Raw genomic sequence first — 21,297 nt, forward strand, 5'->3', positions numbered from 1 at the left:
TTGGGATTCGGCCGAGTCCTTGGTGAAAGATTCGGCCGAATATTGAATCCGAATCCTAATTTGCATATGCAAATTAGGGGCAGTAAAGGAAAACGTGGAAAAAATCTTTTGTGATGAACAATCACGTGATTTCCCTTACTATCCATAATTTACATATATGCAAATTAGGATTCAGTTTGGCCAGGCACAAGGATTCGGCCAAATCCTAATCCTGCTGAATCCCGAACCGAATCCTAGATTCGGTGCATCCCTATCTCAGATACTTGTGAATGAGCTCCTGCAACAACATTGTATTTGTACATCTATAAAACATCACAACGGTGACGCTGAGAGCCTCTTATTCCTCCATTCAGGCAGAAAAAAAAAAAATAGGGCAAGATTTATAAATAGTCCATTTATTTTACACTACTGATTATTGGCATAAAATATTCACACACCTTCATACATATGCCCCCCTGCTGGAGCGACCGCACAAACTGAAGCCAAACTCATATGTTTGTTATAATAATACGAGGAAGTGTTCTTTGCAGGGAGCAGACAAACCTGTCCAATCAGATACCACCACACCCTTAAGTGTGAGCTTCATGTATATACCTCATGTATTTATTTCATGGGATGGAAATAAATATATACATATATTTAATGTATTTGTCATGGGATGGAAATGTATATTCCCATCCCAGGGTCCTATTGAGCCTATGTTTAGGTATCTGCCTATTGGTGCACGACTGTCTCCAGTTCTACCAACTGTCAGGCCACAGAACAAAGGGCTGAGAAACATTAATGTGACCTTCCAGCAGCACCAACTACACACTTTATCCCCTAATACTCTAAGGAAAAAAGGCTAATTTAGTTTAAATATATTCTTTATAAAAAAAATAACATTCATATTCCCTTTCAAAACCACAAGAAATGAGGATTTTGGAAATTGCACATTTCCACTATTTCCAACTCTTGGTCACCTGTGAAATAATTGGAGTTTGTGGCCCTGAACAGACAACCTTAAATGGCATTTTACTATTCTTGGCCCATCTAAATATAGAGATCCTTTGCTTCTTCTAAAAAATATATTCCCTGTCAGAGGTAACATCTATCAGACATATTTAACATGTGCTGTTTGTAAGCCGACAGTTTGGACATTGAATGGCAGTTAGTGAAATCCCCTCTGCAGAGCCTTGTCTTTAACCATTTTAAATTTACTTATAAACACCCTGGCAAAATGGGCATCAACCAGGAACTGGTACGTCTTGGTGTTGCTTGCAGGAGGTTCAGCCGCTACCACGTGGGATGCGAGGTGCAGGGAGGAGCTACTGGGGACCAAGTGCTGAGAACTCTTTGTCACGTAGTCCACCAATCGCTTGTACTGTTGTTCTGAGAGTCTCTCTCGGGGGCCATCAGACTGAAAAAGAAGGAAAACGTATGATGTATTACATAAAGCAATTGTACACTATCCCCAGCAAATGGTTTACACTAGGGATGCACCAAATCCACTATTTTAGATTCGAGCCCCCCAAATTCTTCACGAAAAATTCAGCAGAATACTGAACCAAACCCAAATTTGCATATGTAAATTAGGGATGGGAAGGGAAAACATTTTTTACTTCCTTGTTTTGTGACAAAAAGTCACGTGATTTCACTCCCCACCCTTAATTTGCATATGCAGGTTTGGCCGGGCAAAAGGATTCGGCCGAATCCTGCTGAAAAATGCAGAATCCTGGCCGAATCCCGAACCGAATCCTGGATTCATTGTATCCCTAGTTTAGACTCAGAACACCACTTATGCAGGATTCCAAATGGGGTGAGAGCCATTACTAGTAAAGCAGTAGCCCAAGTGTTAAGTTAAAAAGTAGGGATACACCGAATCCTGGATTTGGTTCGGGATTCGGCCTTTTTCAGCAGGATTCGGACGAACCCTAATTTCCATATGCAAATTAGGGGCGGGAGGGAAGTCACATGACTTTTTGTCACAAAACAAGGAAGTAAAATATGTTCTTTCCTTCCCACCCCTAATTTACATATGCAAATTAGGATTCGGTTCAGTATTCGGCCGAATCTTTCACGAAGGATTCGGGGGTTCGGCCGAATCCAAAATAGTGGATTCGGTGCATCCCTATTAAAAAGACTTTATAAGGACATACATAAGCCTAACGCGTTTCGTGCCTGAATGGGCACTTACTAATGAGCCTATGAGTAAGTGCCCATTGTGGCACGAAACGCGTTAAGACTTATGTATGTCCTTATAAAGTCTTTTTAACTTAACACTTGGGCTACTGCTTTACTAGTAAACAAGTTCTCGGTTCAGGCAGCCGTTTTCGATCCCTTATGGCTGCAGATTCAGGTGTCTGTGTTACACTTTAAGGTACAATATTCAGGAAAATAGATGAATCAAACAGCTCCAGGCAGTATTTTTAAACTGCAATGTGTTTTTATTAGCAGTGTAGGCACATTACAGGATCCACGATTCTTTTGTTTAAAGGACAGAGCCCCACACGATTACATATGTGTTTATTTATGGCTTCCAGACCACCACTTACCTCCACATCACTGGCCACTGGTTGTTGCTTCAGTTGCACCTTGAGGCAGTTTGTTATTTGCCGCTCCTCAACGCATTCAATCTCAGTGACAGGGAAAGCTTGCTGCTGGGTGTCCTCACTGATGCTCACCACAAACAGCACCTCTGATGTAAGCAGCAAGCACCCCGCATACTCTTGTCCAGAGCCGCTCACTATAACAACGTCAAGGGCCATGTGAACCTCAGGCCTTCCTAAGGACTGCAGCATTTTCCTGTGGAGCATTGCAAGGAACACATTAGTCCTGATAGCCACCACAGAAACCATTCTTATACAGGTATGGGATCCGTTATCCAGAAGGCTCCAAATTACAGGAAGGCTGTCTCCGTTTTATCCAAATAATTAAATTTTTAAAAATTATTTACTTTTTCTCTGTAATAATAAAACAGTTCAGAAAATGTATTTATTAGAACAAAAGAGGTTCTGGCCTATCGCGTTTTGTGCCTGTTGGGGAACTTACTCATAGGCTTACTCATAGAAATGAAACACGTTAGGCCAGAACCTCTTTTGTCCTAATAAATGGCTTTACATTTTTAATACTTTTTTTGTCTTTCATTTTCTTGGGAAAAATCCACCAAATACCTTTATTTTCCGAATTGCTACATACACTTATGGACTGGGATGAATGGGGGAATTCCCTGGCACTATTACTTTGAAAACAAATTGCCTTACACACAAGCTGAGTTGCTTTGGATTTTATTTTGAAATTAATTATGGGCTTAATATACACTGCTTATTAGTATTTCTCTGATAAATAATAAAACAGTAATTTGTACTTGATCCCAACTAAGATAGAATTAATCCTTATTGGAAACAAATAGGGATGCACTGAATCCAGGATTTGGTTTGGGATTCGGCCAGGATTTGTTTTTTTTTCATCAGAATTCGAATTTGGCCAAATCCTTCTGCCCAGGCAAACCGAATCCCAATCCTAATTTGCATATGCAAATTAGGGATGGGGCGGGAAATCTCGTGACTTTTTGTCACAAAACAAGGAAGTAAAAAATGTTTTCCTTTTCCCACCCCTACTTTGCATATGCAAATTCGGTTTCGGTTTGGTATTCAGCCGAATCTTTTATGAAGGATTTGGGGGTTAGGCCGAATTCAAAATAGTGCATCCCTAGAAGCAAAACCAGCCTATTGGGTTTATTTAATGTTTACATGATTTTCTAGTAGACTTAAGGTAAGAAGATCCAAATTACAGAAAGATCCGTTATCCATAAAACCCAAGGTCCCGAGCATTCTGGATAACTGGTCACATACCTGTATATTTTGTAATATTTTTTTTACACATTGTTTAAATTAATATACAGGTATAGGATCCATTATCTGGAAACCCATAATCTAGAAAGCTCCCAATTACGGAAAGACTGACTTCCATGGATTCTATTTTATCCAAATAATCCACATTTTTTTATCTTGTGCTTGATCCAAACTAAGATATAATAAATTGGACGCAAAACCAGCCTATTGGGTTTATTTAATGTTTACATGATTTTCTAGTAGACTTAAGGTATGAAGATCCAAATTACAGAAAGATGCATTATCCAGAAAACCCCAGGTCCCATACGTGTACCTTCCACTGTGTGTCCCAAACCTGTACTAGTTGAACTTGAATAATACACACAGCTGTCAGTAGGTGGTGTAGTTCCCCGTGTGGAGAGGTGGAGAGGAGTAGGTAGGTGTCCCTGAGTGAGGACATACAGACTGTATATAATACACTTCCCTTATGCTCCTCTGATAAAGGCATTTACCCAGTTACAGGGAACCAGTGGGATTGTGGGAAGAATACAGGAGGGGATCATTACCAGACATATTTCACGTGACTGTTGGGCAGCTGGTGAGTGGGTTGATCACTGGGCGGGAAACGTTGTTTGGGAAGTTGTGACAATCCGGCCCCATGTAAAATACCTGCGGGGGAACAGACAGGAACAAGTCAATTCAATTCTTCTGCACATTCTCCCACCTGCTGATTGTACGTATTGATTCCATTCACATGCACAGCAGCTAGCGGCCCTTCATATCAACACTAATATTGTTATTATAGATTCCCCGGTCACCTGACCCCTCCCCCTTTGCTGCACCCGAACAACAGAGGTTCCATTGTCAACACAAATACACGGCCTTAAAGGAACAATAACAGCAAAAAATGAAAGTGTTTTAAAGTAATAAAAATATCATGCAGTGCTGCTCTGCACTGGTAAAACTGATGTGTTTGCTTCAGAAACATATAGATCATATAAACAAGCTGCTGTGTATCAATGGTGGAAACTGAAAAAAGGCTATATGGCACAGGTTAAATAGTGGATAACAGATAACACCATTATGTTCTACAGAGCTTATCTGCTGTGTAACCTGAGCCTTTTCTCCTTTAAATGGCTGCCCCCATTGCTACACAGCAGCTTATTTATATAAACAGTAGTGTTCAAACACATCAGTTTTAGACCTCCCAACTGTCCCGTTTTTAGAGGGACAGTCCCTCTTTTGACAGCTCAACCCGCAGTCCTGTTTTTCTCTGCACTGAACAACCAGAAAAAGAAACAAAGTTTCTAACTTAATTGACTTTTGGCAGAGAGCCCAGCCGCAACAGAAGATTAGATACATTAGATACATTTCGAGTTAAGCAAATAAGTAATTGTAACAATATAAGATAACAGGTCCCTTGGGAAAAGTCAGACTCACAGCTCACGGAAATTTACCTTCATTAGCAAAACTGTAATAACTGAAAAAAACACAGAAATACGTTTTAAACTTTTAAAACTTGCAAAATTTTGTAAAATTAACATGGGGGTGTGGCCACAAAAGTGGGCGTGGTCAAAACAATTTGGCACGTTACACGCACATTACCCTCTTTTTATTTCCAAAATGTTGGGGAGTATGGTTTTACCAGTGCAGGGCAACACTGCATTATATTTGTATTACTCTACAACAATTTTAACTTTTGAGGCTACCGTTCCTTTAAAGGAGACACTGTCAAAAACATGTATTTGCTATGAAATTATACAGCTCTGGAAATAGAAGGAACACACATATCTATAAATGTTACATTTTATGTTTCTTTTAAAGGGGTTGGTGCGTTTTAGTAAGAGATAGAGAGTGACATTCTGACACAATTTGCAATTGGTTTTCATTTTTTAGTATTTGTGGTTTTTGAGTTATTTAGCTTTTTATTCAGCAGCTCTCCAGTTTGCAGTTTCAGCAATCTGGTTGCCAGGGTCCAAATTACCCTAGCAACCATGCACTGATTTGAATAAGAGACAGCAATGTGAATAGGAGTGGCCTGAATAGAAAGAGGAGTAATAAAAAGTACCAATAACAATAATTTATCAGTGACCCCCATTTGAAAGCTGGAAAGTGTCAGAAGAAAAAGGCAAATAATTTACAAAAAAATGAAGACCAATTTAAAAGTTGCTTAGAATTGGCCATTCTGTAACCTACTAAAAGTTAACTTAAAGGTGAACCACCCATTTAAGAAAATGTACCAGGGAGTTGTTCCACTTGCTGCTTTCCCAGTGTCTAGTGACTGCAGTAGTTATTTATCCCCTGGTGGCTGCCAGAGCTGCTGACTACTACTGACTAGTACTCCTTTGGTAGTGAAGGAATGCTGGGTAATGTCGTCCAACAACTGAGTGAAAGTCATAGCTGTACCCCCTGTTGTACAATGTAAGGATATTAGAAGCCACAGTGGAGTTCTATGAAACTTATCCAAACACCTGCAATCATGGAACTCCTGGGTGACTTTTAACATCCTTACATTTTGCAACAGGGGATGCATTTCATTTTTAAGACCCAGAGTATCCCGTTAAAAGGGGTTGTTCACCTTTAAATTAACTTTTAGTATGATATAGAGAGTGACATTCTGAGACAATTTGCAATTAGTTTTCATTTTTTATGATTTGTGGTTTTTGAGTTATTTAGCTTTTTATTCAGCAGCTCTCCAGTTTGCAGCTCTCCAGGCCTGACGGGTTTCGTGTCTACCAAGGACACTTACTCAATGAGCAAGTGTCCTTGGTAGACACGAAACACGTCAGGCCTTGTTTCTTAATTATGGAAAATAAAATGTAAGCCTTTTTAACCCTTTTACAATCTGACTCCGGCTTTATCACTTCGTGGGTCCATGCATTGATTCGAATAAGAGACTGAAATATGAATAGGAGAGGCCTGAATAGAAAGATGAGTAATAAAAAGTAGCAATAACAATAAATGTGTAGCCTTACAGAGCATTTGTTTTTACATGGGGTCAGTGACCCCCATTGAAAGCTGGAAAGAGTCAGAAGAACAAAGCAAATAATACAAAAACTATCACAAATGAATGAAGACCAATTGAAAAGTTGCTTAGAATCAGCCATTCTATCACATACTGAAAGATAACTTGAAGGTGAATGTGATGTCATCAGTTTCAAACGGTGAGTAGTGATGTCATTTCTGTCACATGACTCACTGAATCTGGTGTAGTAAACGTCACCTCGGAGTTCCATGACCTGTATAAAAGCACTCGGCCTTCAGTCTAGTGCTTTTATATGGTCATGAAACTCCTCTGTAACTTATAATACCCTTAGAATTTACACAAGGGGGTACTTTATTGACTATATATTCATGTATGTCACTTGCAAGCTCTGTTGTACTTGTGTAGCACTCACATCCCTGTACAGAACTTGCCCATAAACCCCACGCTGCACTGTAACCCCCCGTCTATCATCTGAGAGCAACATTTAAAGGCAATATCCACACAGTCCCAATAAAAGATATTCCAGACCCTGCAGGAACCCGAAGTGCTTCCCCGGCCTGCAGCGATAAAAATGAGCAATGTGTTATCGATATGTCATCTACCTATTTGCAAAGTGCAACCGAAAGAACTGGGGGTGATGTAACATATCTGGCAGCTCACGCCGAGCTCGTAGATAATTCTTTAGACGTTAAAAAGCAATGGCAGAGCACTTAACCCCCGGTGATCTTGCATTAGCTAAAAACCAAAAAATGAACGTTTGGAAGCCAACGTTAGCCTCAGCAATTAGTGGAAACCCAATACCCTTGAGAGCTCTCCCCTTCCCAAATGGTATCACACACATCGTTTACAATTGATCCGCGGAATATTCCAGCGCGCAGTTAACTTCCCTGCTCCATAATAAAATACTTCTAGAGATGCGTCATGGACAGTAAAAGTGCAAAAACAAACTGTTTGCCTGGATACAGTATTTATAGTAGAAATTACTTAATCCAGCTGTTAAACATTGATACATATTCGTTTATGAGCCCCCCGGAGACGTGAGCTTCATTGCACCGTGCAAAAGGCAAAGTATTTCAGCAGGCCTGGGAGAGCTGAAGATGATCCGCCGTGTGCGCTTGTAAAGCTTCTATAAATGAGGCTCGGTCATTAGAGCGAGAATTAGTGGTTTGTAAAACCTTCAGCGATGCCATAAATTCCTTCTTTCTTCTGCGATACCTGGGGCAGCCACCGGCACACAATGATCATGTGACCACCTTGGTGAAGGTGATTGATCCCCGCTCTGCGCTCGTGGGGTAACGTGAGAAGTTCAGGCAACTTTCAGTAGGACACTGGGATTCTTCATGGGTTTAAAGGAGAAATAAATCCTAAGAATGAAGATGGCCAAAAATGCCACATTTTATATAGTGAACTTATTGCAGCAGCCTAAAGTTTCAGCTTGTCAATAGCAGCTTAGGGGTCGTCACTAATTATCAAGCAGAAAATGAGGTTCCCCTGTAATATAAACTGATGCCACATGGCTGATTATTAAATTCTGATGCTAATTGCACTGGTTTCTGTGCTGCCATGTAGTAATTATGTGTATTAATTACTAATCAGCCTTATATTGTGACATTTCTATTCTATGTGTACTGTATATTGTGAGTGGGTCCCTAAGCTCAGTAAGTGACAGCAGCACAGAGCATGTGCAGTGAATCAGCAGAAAAGAAGATGGGGAGCTACTGGGGCATCTTTGGAGACACAGATCTTTACTGCTGAATGGCTGTGGTTGCTTTGGGCTGGTACAGAAGCACAGAATATAATGTACAACATTTCTAGCTACTTTTTTTAGTTAGGCTTTAGTTTTCCTTTAAAGAGATATGAACCCTACATTATCACTAATTAACATGACTTTCCTGGGGCCTAATTCCCAGCAGACAACATTGTTTCAAAAAGCAAAAACACTGCCTGTTGCTGTTAAGATTTATCTCATTCATTCCCTTAATTATTATTGTAATATATCAATTCACAAAGTGCATTTTCTGGCCAATGGAGCTCTTTGGTCCTACCTCCTACATCTTTAGCCCACAAAGGAATGGGCCAGGAAAGTGGCTGGGATGTCAGGCCTAATTTTGTTTCTGATCCCCAAACTTTCATACCCATGAGCTCTACTTAAAGGAGAAGGAAAGGTTAAAACTAAGTAAGCCTTATTAGAAAGGTCCATCTAAATATACCAGTAAACACCCAAAGTAGTACTGCTCTGAGTCCCCTGTCAAAAGAAACACTGCATTTCTTTCCTTCTATTGTGTACTCATGGGCTTCAGTATCAGACTTCCTGCCTTCAGCTTAAACCTCATTGCCCTGGGCAAGAGCATGCTCAGTTTGCTCCTCTTCCCCCCCTCCCTTCTCTACTGTAATCTGAGCCCAGAGCAGGGAGAGACTCAGGCAGGAAGTGATGTCACACCACATTAATACTGCAGCTGCTATCCTAAACAAACAGAGAGTTTCTAGAGCTTTTTACTCAGGTATGGTAAAACATTCTACAGAATAAGTATAGCATTCTAGCTTGCACTATTGCAGCTTTTCTATTGGCAATAAAATGCCTCTGTAGCTTTCCTTCTCCTTTAAAATGTAAAACAAAGTTGGGGAGCAACAGAAGCATGACAAATGTTTCTAGGGGGTGCCCAATAAGGGCTTTAACTGGTTACTTGGTAGCCCCTATGTGGACTAACAAATGACAGGAGGCTTGTTTGGCAGTACACATGGTCTTTATGCCTCCAAAGCTTGCTTCCAAGTCAGAAGTCTAAAAACGAGCACCTGCTTTGAGGCCACTGGGAGCAACATCCAAGGGGTTGGGGAACAACATGTTGATCGTGAACCACTGGTTGGGGAGCACTGCTTTAAATGTAGCCCTTTGCTTTAGAACTAGGGCTCTAGTTCCCCCATCTCCAGTATAAATGAGATACTCAGGCCCAGGCATTTGGGATCCATATAAGGCTTACCATATCCCGTCTGTGACACCAGCTCAGCGGCACCCCCGATTGGCTTGGTAAAGACTCCCACAATGCCTTTTCCCACTCCTGAGATGACGCCTTTGGCCTTGTTTCCTGCCGACCCTTGGGCCTCGGAGGTCCGCTGGAAGTTCTGCATGGGCTGATCCACAATGCCGGCTATTGCACCTGAAACAACAGCAACAAATCACACGTGTGACTTCAGATAAGGTCCAATAAAGGGAAACTATCGAATGGACAGCCCTCCCTCTGTTTCATGCATCTACCCATGATCCAAGTGTTATAAACTGCTACAGGCAAAGCCCCTCCTAGGGCAGCCTGACATCTAGGGCCCACTCTATGCACCATTACATACAGGTATGGGATCTGTTATCCAGAATGTTCGGAAGCTGGGGTTTTCCGGATAAGTGGTCTTTCTGTAATTTGGATCTCCATATATTGTCTACTAAAAAATCATTTTAACATTAATTAAAGCTAATAGGATTGTTTGGTCTCCAGTAAGGATTAATTATATCTTAGTACATTGTACTTGATCCAAACTGTTTTATTATTACAGAGAAAAAGGAAATCATTTTTAAAGAGTAAGTTGATTATATCGGAGCCAATGGAAGACGACCTTTCTAGGATAACGGCTTCTGGATAACGGCTTTCTAGATAACAGATCCCATACCTGTACTTCAATGTGCTAAATGGTATCATTATTATTCAGAGCTGATGACATTTTTCATCCAATGGGAGATTCCCTGGTCACCTGGCAGTCCAGTCCCACCCTGAGACTCCAGAATCCTACTCCTAGGAATATCTAAAGACAGCCATCATGTAATTAGACTGCTTGGAGCAAGTTACAGTGACTGCGCCTGGTTTCTAGTCTATGTGTGGAACTAAACAGATGCTGGGAACCGTCTTGCAGTGGTGGAATTAGCATTTTTCATCCTTCTGTAAGCCCCGGGGCCTGAATTAGAGAAGAGTAACCGCTTCCAGCCAATATGTGATCTTTTTCTAATTTTATTTTGGCTTTGCACTCTCGCCTTGTTTAAATACTAATACAGCTTGTGAAATCCGATCGCCTTGCGTTGGGTTCTGAAACACTTCATTGCTTTGTGGGGAATAAGAGAACCGTACGTTCATCCCGGGACCTCGGCCGTTCCATCTTGTTTTTATGATGTTGCTTTTTCATGTCTTCTACAGTTTCCCCCTTTAGATATCTGGGCTGGGGAGATTTAGAGGGGCTTTTGTACGGGGAGGTGACATTCAAAAAGCTGTCAGTGCCGCTCTCCTGCCTACTATCTCCAATAACAAGAACATAGTTCTCCTGGTGCATAATGCACACAGGCATCATTGGGGAATCTGCAGCTTTTATTTGTTTTGGAGTAAGTGCTTTGAAATATGCGGGACGCCATAAAGATGGCTGAAGCGGAGATTGTTCCCATGACCTCTTCTCTCTCGTCACTCAACGCGGCACCACTCAGATGGCTTTGCAGTCTCGGTCGGGGGGTTATTGTTCTGCATGCGCCTCCATACCGGAGCATTAATGAAAAAGATCTTGGAAATGAATCTACAGAAATGAACTGTATGAAACTGTATCCCTAGTAATGTAAGGGAGCACATACATTAAAGGGAAGTAAATCCCAGAAAAACAAATACAGGTACGGGATCTGTTATCTGGAAACCCTTTATCCAGAAAGCTCCAAATTACAGGAAGGTCGTCTCCCCATAGACTCCATAGTAATCAAATAATTCATATTTTTTACAATTATTTCCTTGTTCCCTGTAATAAGAAGTCAGTACCCTGTACATGAGCCAAACTAAGATATAATGAATACTTATTGGACACAAAATGAAAAAAAAATTGGCTTTAATTGACTTCTACAAGCTCAGACCCCACATATAAGCTTAGCCCCTCTTCCACTGGGGACCTTGTGGCTCCAATTGAATGAGCAAATGTACCAGAGATGAAGAAACTCTATGTATCTGCTCAGAGCCTTCTCCCTGGCAATGGAATGTCTATGGTGGCTCTTATGTTCCAAGTCTTACATTAACATTATACATACAGCTTGTCAGACTATGCACTTAAAGGAGAACTAAACCCTATAAATGAATATAGCTAAAAAGGTCATATTTTATATAATGAACTTATTGCACCAGCCTAAAGTTTCAGCTTGTCAATAGCAGCAATGATCCAGGACTTCAGACTTGTCACAGGGGGTCACCATCTTGGAAAGTGTCTGTGACAATCACATGCTCAGTGGGCTCTGAGCAGCTGTTGAGAAGCTAAGCTTAGGGGTCGCCACTAATTATCCAGCAGAAAATGAGGTTTGTCTGTAATATAAGCTGATGCTACAGGGCTGATTATTAAATTCTGATGCTAATTGCACTGGTTTCTGTGCTGCCATGTAGTAATTATCTGTATTAATTACTAATCAGCCTTTTATTGTGACATTTCTATTCTATGTGTACTGTATATTGTGAGTGGGTCCCTAAGCTCAGTAAGTGACAGCAGCACAGAGCTTGTGCAGTGAATCAGCAGAAAAGAAGATGGGGAGCTACTGGGGCATCTTTGGAGACACAGATCTTTACTGCTAAAGGACTGTGTTGCCTTGGGATGGTACAGAAGCCCCATAACAACATAATGTACAGCATTTCTAGCTACTTCTTTAGTTAAGTTGTAGTTCTTCTTTAAAACACAAGGTCCCTTAGGTCAGTTTTATCAGGATCTAATCAAGCAGCCTTGAAACAGGAGAACCTGGAGAAACCCGTGCAGACATGGGGATAACATACAAACTCCCAGCAGATACTGCTCTGAATGGAATCAGGCCTAGTAGCCTAATGCTGGGGGCAACAGCCCAAAACATAATGTACAACATTTCTAGCTACTTCTTTAGTTAGGCTTTAGTTTTTCTTTAAACCTCTCTGTTTCTGTCACAGATAGGACCACCTAATTATGTGCTAGTAAAAATGTCAGTGCACTGATGGGGGACACCAGTCCATAGTCTATCTTCAGCTTGCCACTCTCTAGCTGTGTTTGGACTGTACCATGTCCTGGGATATGTAGTTTATAACATTGAAATAATTCATTGAGCCTACCCACATGTATTGAGACAGCCTGAGTACAAGGTAGAAACAATCTTGTTGTAAGATCCCAGAAACTAAAATCCATAAAATTGACCTTATTAACCAATAAACATTCCCTCTGACTGAGCCTCATCCATTTCCATGAGAGCGAGGGAGTGCATGCTGGGATTTAAAGGGTAAAGCAAAGTTTCTCTATGTTCCTGCATAACAAAGTGCTCCTTTCCTGGCAGCCGGTGGGTACAAATAACTGGGTACTGGGCACACGTAGCCTCAGACTGTCAGTGAAAGACATGGGCCATGTAAATGTTTATGCCACGGTTCCCTGCAGAACAAACCAAAGAGAACTGATTAGCCGTCCCCTAGTACAGATAGGAGGGCTGCAGGGAAGCTTGTTTGTGTTTGAAAACCACTTGAGCGGAGAGCAAATGTCATGTAAACTCAGCCGAGGATCCTCATTTGGTAATGAGCTCCAGGGCAAAGTGACTCAGACTTGTGTGGTTAGAGCAGCTGCAGCTTTTAGTGGTGGACAAACATCCGAGCGCTTCTATGAAAATACCACAAAGGGGTCAGGGACCGACTTACCTAGAACAACCTGCACGGGGCCCGGCTGATGCTGAGCAGTGTTCTTTCCACCTTGGCGAGGCTCCAACACACAGTTAAATTAAAGACCTTTTAGCTAACACAGTAACTTGCACTGTTTAAGGCACTGCTCCTTCTGTAACCCTTTCTTAGTGACCCACATTGAGCCTGGAGAGTTGGCTTAGTATCAGATCAACAGCTAAACAGCAAGGGGATCCATTATGAGTCCCATAAAAGATTCACTGGTTTAGGGGCTGTTGGCCCCAACAGTAAGAAATTAGGCTTCCTATTTATTTCAGTATTATCTGTTTTTTATGTGGCATTGACATATTCTGCAGCTGGAACTTAAAGGAGAACTAAACCCTAAAAATGAATATGGCCAAAAATGCCATATTTTATACACTGAATTTTTTGAATCAGTGTAAAGTTTCAGCTTGTCAATAGCAGCAATGATCCAGGTCTTCAACCTTATCACAGGGGGTCACCATCTTGGAAAGTCTCTGTGACACTCACATGCTCAGTGGGCTCTGAGCAGCTGTTGAGAAGCTAAGCTTAGGGGTCGTCGCAAATTATCAAGCAGAAAATGAGGTTGGCCTCTAATAAAAGCTGATACTACAGGGCTGATTATTAAATTCTGATGCTAATTGCACTGGTTTCTGTGCTGCCATGTAGCAATTATCTGTATTAATTACTAATCAGCCTTATATTGTGACATTTCTATTCTATGTGTACTGTATATTGTGAGTGGGTCCCTAAGCTCAGTAAGTGACAACAGCACAGAGCATGTGCAGTGAATCAGCAGAAAAGAACATGGGGAGCTACTGGGGCATCTTTGGGGACACATATCTTTACTGCTAAAGGGCTCTGGTTGCCTTGGGCTGGTACAGAAGCCCAAAACATAATGTACAACATTTCTATTAGTTACGTTTTAGTTCTCATTTAAAACATAATGTTCTTTAGGTCAGTTTTATCAGGATCTAATCAAGCAGCCTCTAAGTTTTGGGTGGAAACAGGAAAACCTGGAGAAACCCGCGCAGACATGGGGAGAACATACAAACTCCTTGCAGATACTGCTCTGAATGCCTAATGCTGGGGGCAACAGTCCTAACCCTTGTACCACTGTGCTGTTCTATACGAGTTGCCCAGTATACTGTGGTGTATGCTGGATTTTCATTTGGAGGGGTTGAACTTGATGGATTTGTTAACTATGTAACTATGTAACTATGCATAGAGCCTGCTTGTAGGTCCGTATTGAAGGACACAATCCCCTTACTGTTCCTTGATTGGGGTTTCCTTTCCAGATTACCAGGATCATAAATATATTAAACCTGCATTCAGCCTGGCCCCAGAAGGGAACTACATTCTGGGACAAGTCCTGCTCATGTACACCCTGCTAACGGCAAAGGTTTGAAACCAGCACTTGTCTGAGGCCCATTGCTGAACCTTTCATTCTCCCTATCAACCTACCCAGCTTGATAAAGGGCCGTGATTAGGCCTGAAACGTTCCGAATCAGAAGCCATATGTTCAAATAAAGGCTTTTTAATGTAAATCTCCGCGTGAGTGGTGCTGTGTCATACACTGGATTCCTTTTAGTCTCCCAGCAATGATATCTGCTGGGGTTTGGCAAAATCTAAAGCTTTAGTGCCAAAAAGGAGTTTCCTTTAAACAAGTGAAATTACCGAGGAGGCTGAGGCCCAGACGGGACAGTCCCTGTTTCAGACCTTCCCCCAGGTTGTCAGGCAGTTGCCTCCTCCACTCTTCCTGACGGTTGTAATGTTCCTCGTCTAGAGACAGTCTGTCCATGTTCCTCGCCAGGCTGGTGGCCAGGTTAGTTAGGGATGTTAGTGTTCCTGCAGAGGAATGGAGAAATGTTAATGTGCCTGCAAATAACTGGGAACAAAATGGCCTAAATTGTAGTATTAATAAAATATAACACAATCTAAAGCTGGCCCACTAGGCCCCAGAACAAACCTTCTGCCAAGGTCTCCATTATCTCCTTGCTCAGGTCCTAGTCAATGCCATGTAGACAACAAGAGTTTAAATAAGGGGATACTGTAGTCTAACAGGCGGCATATCAACCAATCAGCTGATAGCCTTTCCTGCTCTGCAGTTTGAAGGCAAATATCTCATTGGTTGTTAGGACTGGGGCAAACTTTCTATTTGCTAACTGCTTGGCACATGGCCTGGTGAAAGGGGTGGTTCACCTTTAAGTTATCTTTTAGTATATTATAGAATGGCTAATTCTAAGCAACTTTTCAATTGGATTTCATTTCTTCTTTTTTATAGTTTCTGAATTATTTGTCGCCTTGTTCTGACTGTTTCTGGCTTTCAAATGGGAGTCACTGACCCAATCTAAAAAACAAATGCTCTTTAATGCTACACATGTATAGTTATTGTTACTTTTTATTACTCATGTTTCTATTCAGGGCCTCTCCTATTCATGTTCTAGTCGCTTATTCCAATCAGTGCATGGTTTCTAGGGTACTTTGGGCCATAGCAACCAGTCAGCTGAAATTGCAGGAGAGCTGCTGAATAAAAAGCTAAATAACTCAAAAACCCTAAATAATACCAATTGCAAATTGTCTCAGAATATCTCTCTCTACATCATAATAAAAGTATTTTAGTAGTTTTAAGGCCCTGGAACCTAGACTATCCCAGAGCCCCCCTGCTTAATTGGGGGTTATGGCCTTGGACCCTGGGGGTTTAGGCATTAATATTGGCTGCAGCACTATTACACCTTTGCAGTCTCAGACATGGCAAGGGAAGTGTTAACTGTTTGAGCACAATGTCTCAGAAATATCAATGTTATCCCTGTTAATATTATTATACCAATAAGAGAAACCATGGATCCTTTAGAGGCAATAATTGTCAAGTTTAGACATGATTTCTTTTTTTCTCTGTAATAATAACTTATTGGGTTTATTTAATGTTTCAATAATTTTTTTGTTGAGATAAAGCATGAAGATCCAAATTATGGAAAGATCCTTTATCCGGAAGACCCCAAGTTTTGAGCACTGTGGATAACAGGTCCTATACCTGTAATGTCATGAAGCCATCAGACAATGGCACTCTCTTTCCACTAGATGTCAGTGTTTGTGTAGAATTGCAGTTGCCGGTGGCTGGCTAATAGCGTGCAGCAATAGAGAATATTTGCACTGTTCCTGCATTCATCACAAGCAGAGAGCTGTACAGCCAGCATCATGTTACTCCTGAGGGGACACGGCCTTCAAAAGCACAATGTTTATTTTGAAGGCTTCCCACACAGGAGATGTATATATAGCTTTGTTAAGGGAGAAATATATTCTGAAAGTTTATTATATTCATGTGAGCTAAAAATACTACTTGTCCTATTAATTCAGCAGCACGCACTGTAAAATTCAGCAGGTCTTCCCCCAATGTGACCACACAAATGGAAGCCATGAACTGTAGCGCAGGCAGGGTCTCACTTGGATAAGATGGGACCCCTGGCAATACCGGATAAAGTTCCAATCATCCACTACCAACAACATTAGCAAATATGTGCTGAAATAGGGGTACACAGACTCTACCAGGGCCCCACTGGCTCCCATATTCATAGGTTCCTGATAGGCCTCTGCTGCAAGTCTCACCATTCTCAATCTGTCTGGGATGCTGGAGTTGTAGTTCAACAGCAGTAAGGCTGAAGGTTGGGCCTGCCAGGATTCTTGCCTTTATTTAGCACTGTAAGTGCAAGTCCATGTTATACACACTCAAAGCTGTAAAACTAGTAATCATCTACAACCTGCTTGGAAAATCTTGCTTAATAAAGTTGCTCTGAGTTTTGTAAAAATACTCCATTGCCTGTAGTTTTAGTTAACCTGGTGCCAAATACTTTTTGTTGGTCTTTGTGCATAAGGTTACTATGTAGGACACTGTCATTTCCAAGCAAATGCACAAAAGTGTTAAATGTCTCTGTCTTACTTTTATTACCAATTTCAAAACTGTTTTAAGTGATGAGTACATGTTATTACAGCCACTTATCTTCTGGGGGTGGGGTCCAAGTTAGAGTTTCTGCAGTGGTAGGTAGGACAATGTGGGCACTAGTATGTGGGATAGTAGCAGTGGTGTAACTATGGGGGCCCTGGCCCCACCCCACTAAATTGTTCACCAGGCTTCCCCGGCTTGCTTCCTCTGTAGTTATGCCACTGTATCACAGGTATAGTAGGGATGGTGCCTATAGTAACAGAGGGATAATAGACTCTTGCAAGGGACTGTGGCTGTGGGATATTAGGTATAGTAGGGAGAGATGGTGCCTATAGTAACAGTGGATAATAGTCTCTGGGAAGGGAGTGTGACTGTGGGATAGCAAGTATAGTAGGGAGCGATGGTGTCTATAGTAACAGTGGGATAATAGTCTCTGGGAAGGGAGTGTGACTGTGTGATAGCAGGTATAGTAGGGAGAGATGGTGCCTATAGTAACAGTAGGATAATAGTCTCTGGGAAGGGAGTGTGACTGTGGGATAGCAGGTATAGTAGGGAGAGATGGTGCCTATAGTAACAGTAGGATAATAGTCTCTGGGAAGGGAGTGTGACTGTGTGATAGCAGGTATAGTAGGGAGAGATGGTGCCTATAGTAACAGTGGATAATAGTCTCTGGGAAGGGAGTGTGACTGTGTGATAGCAGGTATAGTAGGGAGAGATGGTGCCTATAGTAACAGTAGGATAATAGTCTCTGGGAAGGGAGTGTGACTGTGGGATAGCAGGTATAGTAGGGAGAGATGGTGCCTATAGTAACAGTAGGATAATAGTCTCTGGGAAGGGAGTGTGACTGTGGGATAGCAGGTAGAGATGGTGTCTATAGTAACAGTGGGATAATAGTCTCTGGGGAGGGACATTGGCTGTAGGATAGCAGGTATAGTAGGGAGAAATGGTGCCTATAGTAACAGTGGATAATAGTCTCTGGGAAGGGAGTGGGACAGTGGGATAGCAGGTATAGTAGGGGTATAGCTGTGAGAGCAGGTATAGTTGCATTACATTCTTTTTACATGTACCTATGTTGTAATAGAAGAGCAAAAAAACCTTGTAATTTTTATCTAATGACATGTGACAGCTTTACATACCTTTGGAGATGTGTTTAACAAAGGAGGTTGTTCCTCTGGAGACTCCGCTTACGAACGCTCCTGGGCCCCTGGTGAGTCCCTCATATGGAAGCCTGAAGAAGTCAGCAATGCCGTTCCCAATACTTCTGACCAAGCTGGCTGGACTTCCAAGTATTTCCAAAGATCCAACAACCCAGCCTTGGAAGGAAACAGAATAGATCTCATTTAGTGCGTGACAAGAAACAGAAATCATATATTCCAGCTCGGCATCCATGTTGTCTGTGTACATGGGATAATGCAATGGAAAAGGTGAATAGGGAGATGTTTAACAAAGACACTCAAACACCGAGAACAGGGATAGACTGTGGCTTCTTAACTACAAAGTTCTGTGCTGAGCAGACCCAAGGCACCCAGTGTCTAGCCAGCAATACCATCCAGACATTGGAGAACTGTTCTACAAGTGCTGAACATAAAAGACCAGCATGAATGGTGCTTTTTTTAAAGCAAATTATTGGATGCCAATATGGCATTTCATCTGAGTGACCTGGGCTTCAGAATGGGTTTGCTTTTTGGACTCGTTGCTGGTAGGAATGTGGTGCCAGGGATTATGAGCTGTTGGCAGGGCCCCACTACAGACTTACTCATTGTAGCAATGTGTATAGTGAAGCCAGACTGCTTCTTTTTGCCCCTTCCAGGCAGACGGGCGTAAGCTGCGTCCTAGTTTGGGTCAGCAAAAGGGTTAAGTGCATCAGTGTGAGCTAATGGCATGAAGAACATGATAAATGCAGTGCATTTGTGTATGATTAGCTTTGCTTTCGGGCCAGACAAGTATTTATTTTTACATGAAAATTCCAAGCTGCACCAAGAAGCCGGGCTGAGTATGTCCTCACATAACATGGGCCTCAACAAAGGCAATTCCCCTGGTACCGTTTAATTGCTTCTGGATGCGGGCTTTACGTTTTTATTAGTGTTCTAAGCCTGAATGCGAGTGGCTGACAGCTCATCAGAGAATACTATCAGCGTGGAATAACAAACGCATCATATCTTCCTTCCTAAAATCCAAAATTCTGGTCTATAACATTCACCAGACCCCTGCACACACACATAAACTGCACTCGCTACCCAGACCATCATGCTTTCCACACTCGGGGGGTCACGACTCAATTCAAACCTTTCCCCTTTCAGTGTATTCATGGATTACGCTCAATTTATTGAGTCCACAAGAAAGACTCTTCCTTTAATCTGCACAAAAAAATTGTTTCATGAGAATCACATGACCCATAATATTCTTAGGCCAAAAACAGGTGGTGCTATAGACTGGCGATTTCTATACAATTTAGTGCAGGGCCCCCTACTAACATCAAAATTACCACCAGTTTCCAATTCAACCCATTTTCCAACAGTGATCCCCAACCAATGGCTCATGACAAAAAGTTGCTCACTAACCCCTTGGATGTTGATCCCAGTGGCCTCAAAGCAGGTGCTTATTTTTGAATTCCTGGCTTGGAGGCAAGTTTTAGTTGTATAAAATCCAGGTGTACTGCCAAACAAAACATGTGTAGGCTACCAGTTCATATAGGGGCTACAATATACAATCGCAGCCCTTATCTAGCACCCCAGGATCTTTTCATGCTTGTGTTGCTCCCCAACTCTTTTTACATTTGAATGTGGCTCACGGGTAAATAAGGTTGGGGCCCCCTAATCTAAAGCTTCCAAAAAACGGAAACAATCACTTTATACAAAAGAACAAGGTCCGCAAGGAATGGGTTTTCTGAGATGGGAAGGCACCAAGCCCAGACCTCCACCCGACGGACACCTGTTGGATAAATCGGAAGACGGATAGTGACCCCAGGCCTGACCCACAACATCACTGCCCAGCTCACCCATGCTCTTGTGGCTGAATGGAAGCAAATCCCACTAACATCTAGAACAGGAATCCTCAACCCTTTTTAGCTGTGAGGCACATTCAGATGTAAACACAAGTTGTGGAGCAACACAAGCATGAAAATGTTCCTGAGTGTTGCAAAATAAGGACTGTGATTGGCTATTTGGTAGCACCTATGTGGACTGGCAGCCTACAGGAGGCTGTGTTTGGCAGTACAGCTGGTTTTTATGCAATTAAGACTTTCCGCCTGGAATTCAATAATAAGCACCTGTTTTGAGCCAACTGTGAGCAACATCCAAGGGGTTGGAGAGCAACATGTTTCTCAAGAACCAATGGTTGGGATTCGTGTTCCAGAGGAAAGCCTACCCAGAAACAAGTTATAGAAGCAAATGGAAGAACAACTTCATATTAATTGCCTTGGTTTGGGGATCTTGGCCATTAAGTGTAGCATTTACTGGTCACCTGAAAGCAAACATTAGTGGCTTTGGGTTTCTAGACCAGGCAAACTTTATACAATTTATTATATTACCCAGTATGACTGATGTACCCTAATAGAACTGGCACGATAATACATATCTGATTTTTGTTTTTATATATATATTTTATTTTATTTTTTTGCAGTGGGGAAAGGAAATGAAGTTAAAAAGAAACCCCCATAATGAGAGAGGTCTTTAAGCCTGTACATGTGTTGTCATGTGGCTCTTTAATCATGTGGTTCATCTAAGAGACCAATTCATCAAACAGAGATTTTGTTTTTTAAACCTAACAACTGCCGAAAAGCTTTCTTCCCATCCTCGCTGCTTAATAAATCTACTGTGAGGCTTCAGGAATGGGAAGAGATCACAGAGGAGCAGTGCCGGGGCTTCACACGTGCCAGATACATGCCAGCACACTTCATTTTGATCATTCTTTTTATTG

The 21,297-nt window shown here is 41.8% G+C and overlaps 1 protein-coding gene across 2 annotated transcripts in view; it reads right to left on the reverse strand.

Annotated features, from left to right (window-relative positions):
* Window positions 1-379: 379 nt before the first annotated feature.
* The window catches only part of vps13b.L (vacuolar protein sorting 13 homolog B L homeolog), a 591,067-nt gene continuing 570,149 nt past the window's right edge, over window positions 380-21,297 (reverse strand). For both annotated transcript variants that reach the window (XM_018268144.1, XM_018268145.1), the window contains exons 57-62: window positions 18,516-18,692; window positions 15,117-15,287; window positions 9,777-9,953; window positions 4,379-4,481; window positions 2,535-2,784; window positions 380-1,399 (exon numbers count right to left, since the gene is read on the reverse strand). In XM_018268144.1, coding sequence (XP_018123633.1) covers window positions 1,151-1,399; window positions 2,535-2,784; window positions 4,379-4,481; window positions 9,777-9,953; window positions 15,117-15,287; window positions 18,516-18,692 — 1,127 coding nt within the window. In that variant the 3' untranslated portion in view covers window positions 380-1,150. The remainder of the gene's footprint in view (window positions 1,400-2,534; window positions 2,785-4,378; window positions 4,482-9,776; window positions 9,954-15,116; window positions 15,288-18,515; window positions 18,693-21,297) is intronic.

This window comes from Xenopus laevis, chromosome 6L (genome assembly GCF_017654675.1).
Source record: "Xenopus laevis strain J_2021 chromosome 6L, Xenopus_laevis_v10.1, whole genome shotgun sequence".
Lineage (NCBI taxonomy): Eukaryota > Metazoa > Chordata > Amphibia > Anura > Pipidae > Xenopus > Xenopus laevis.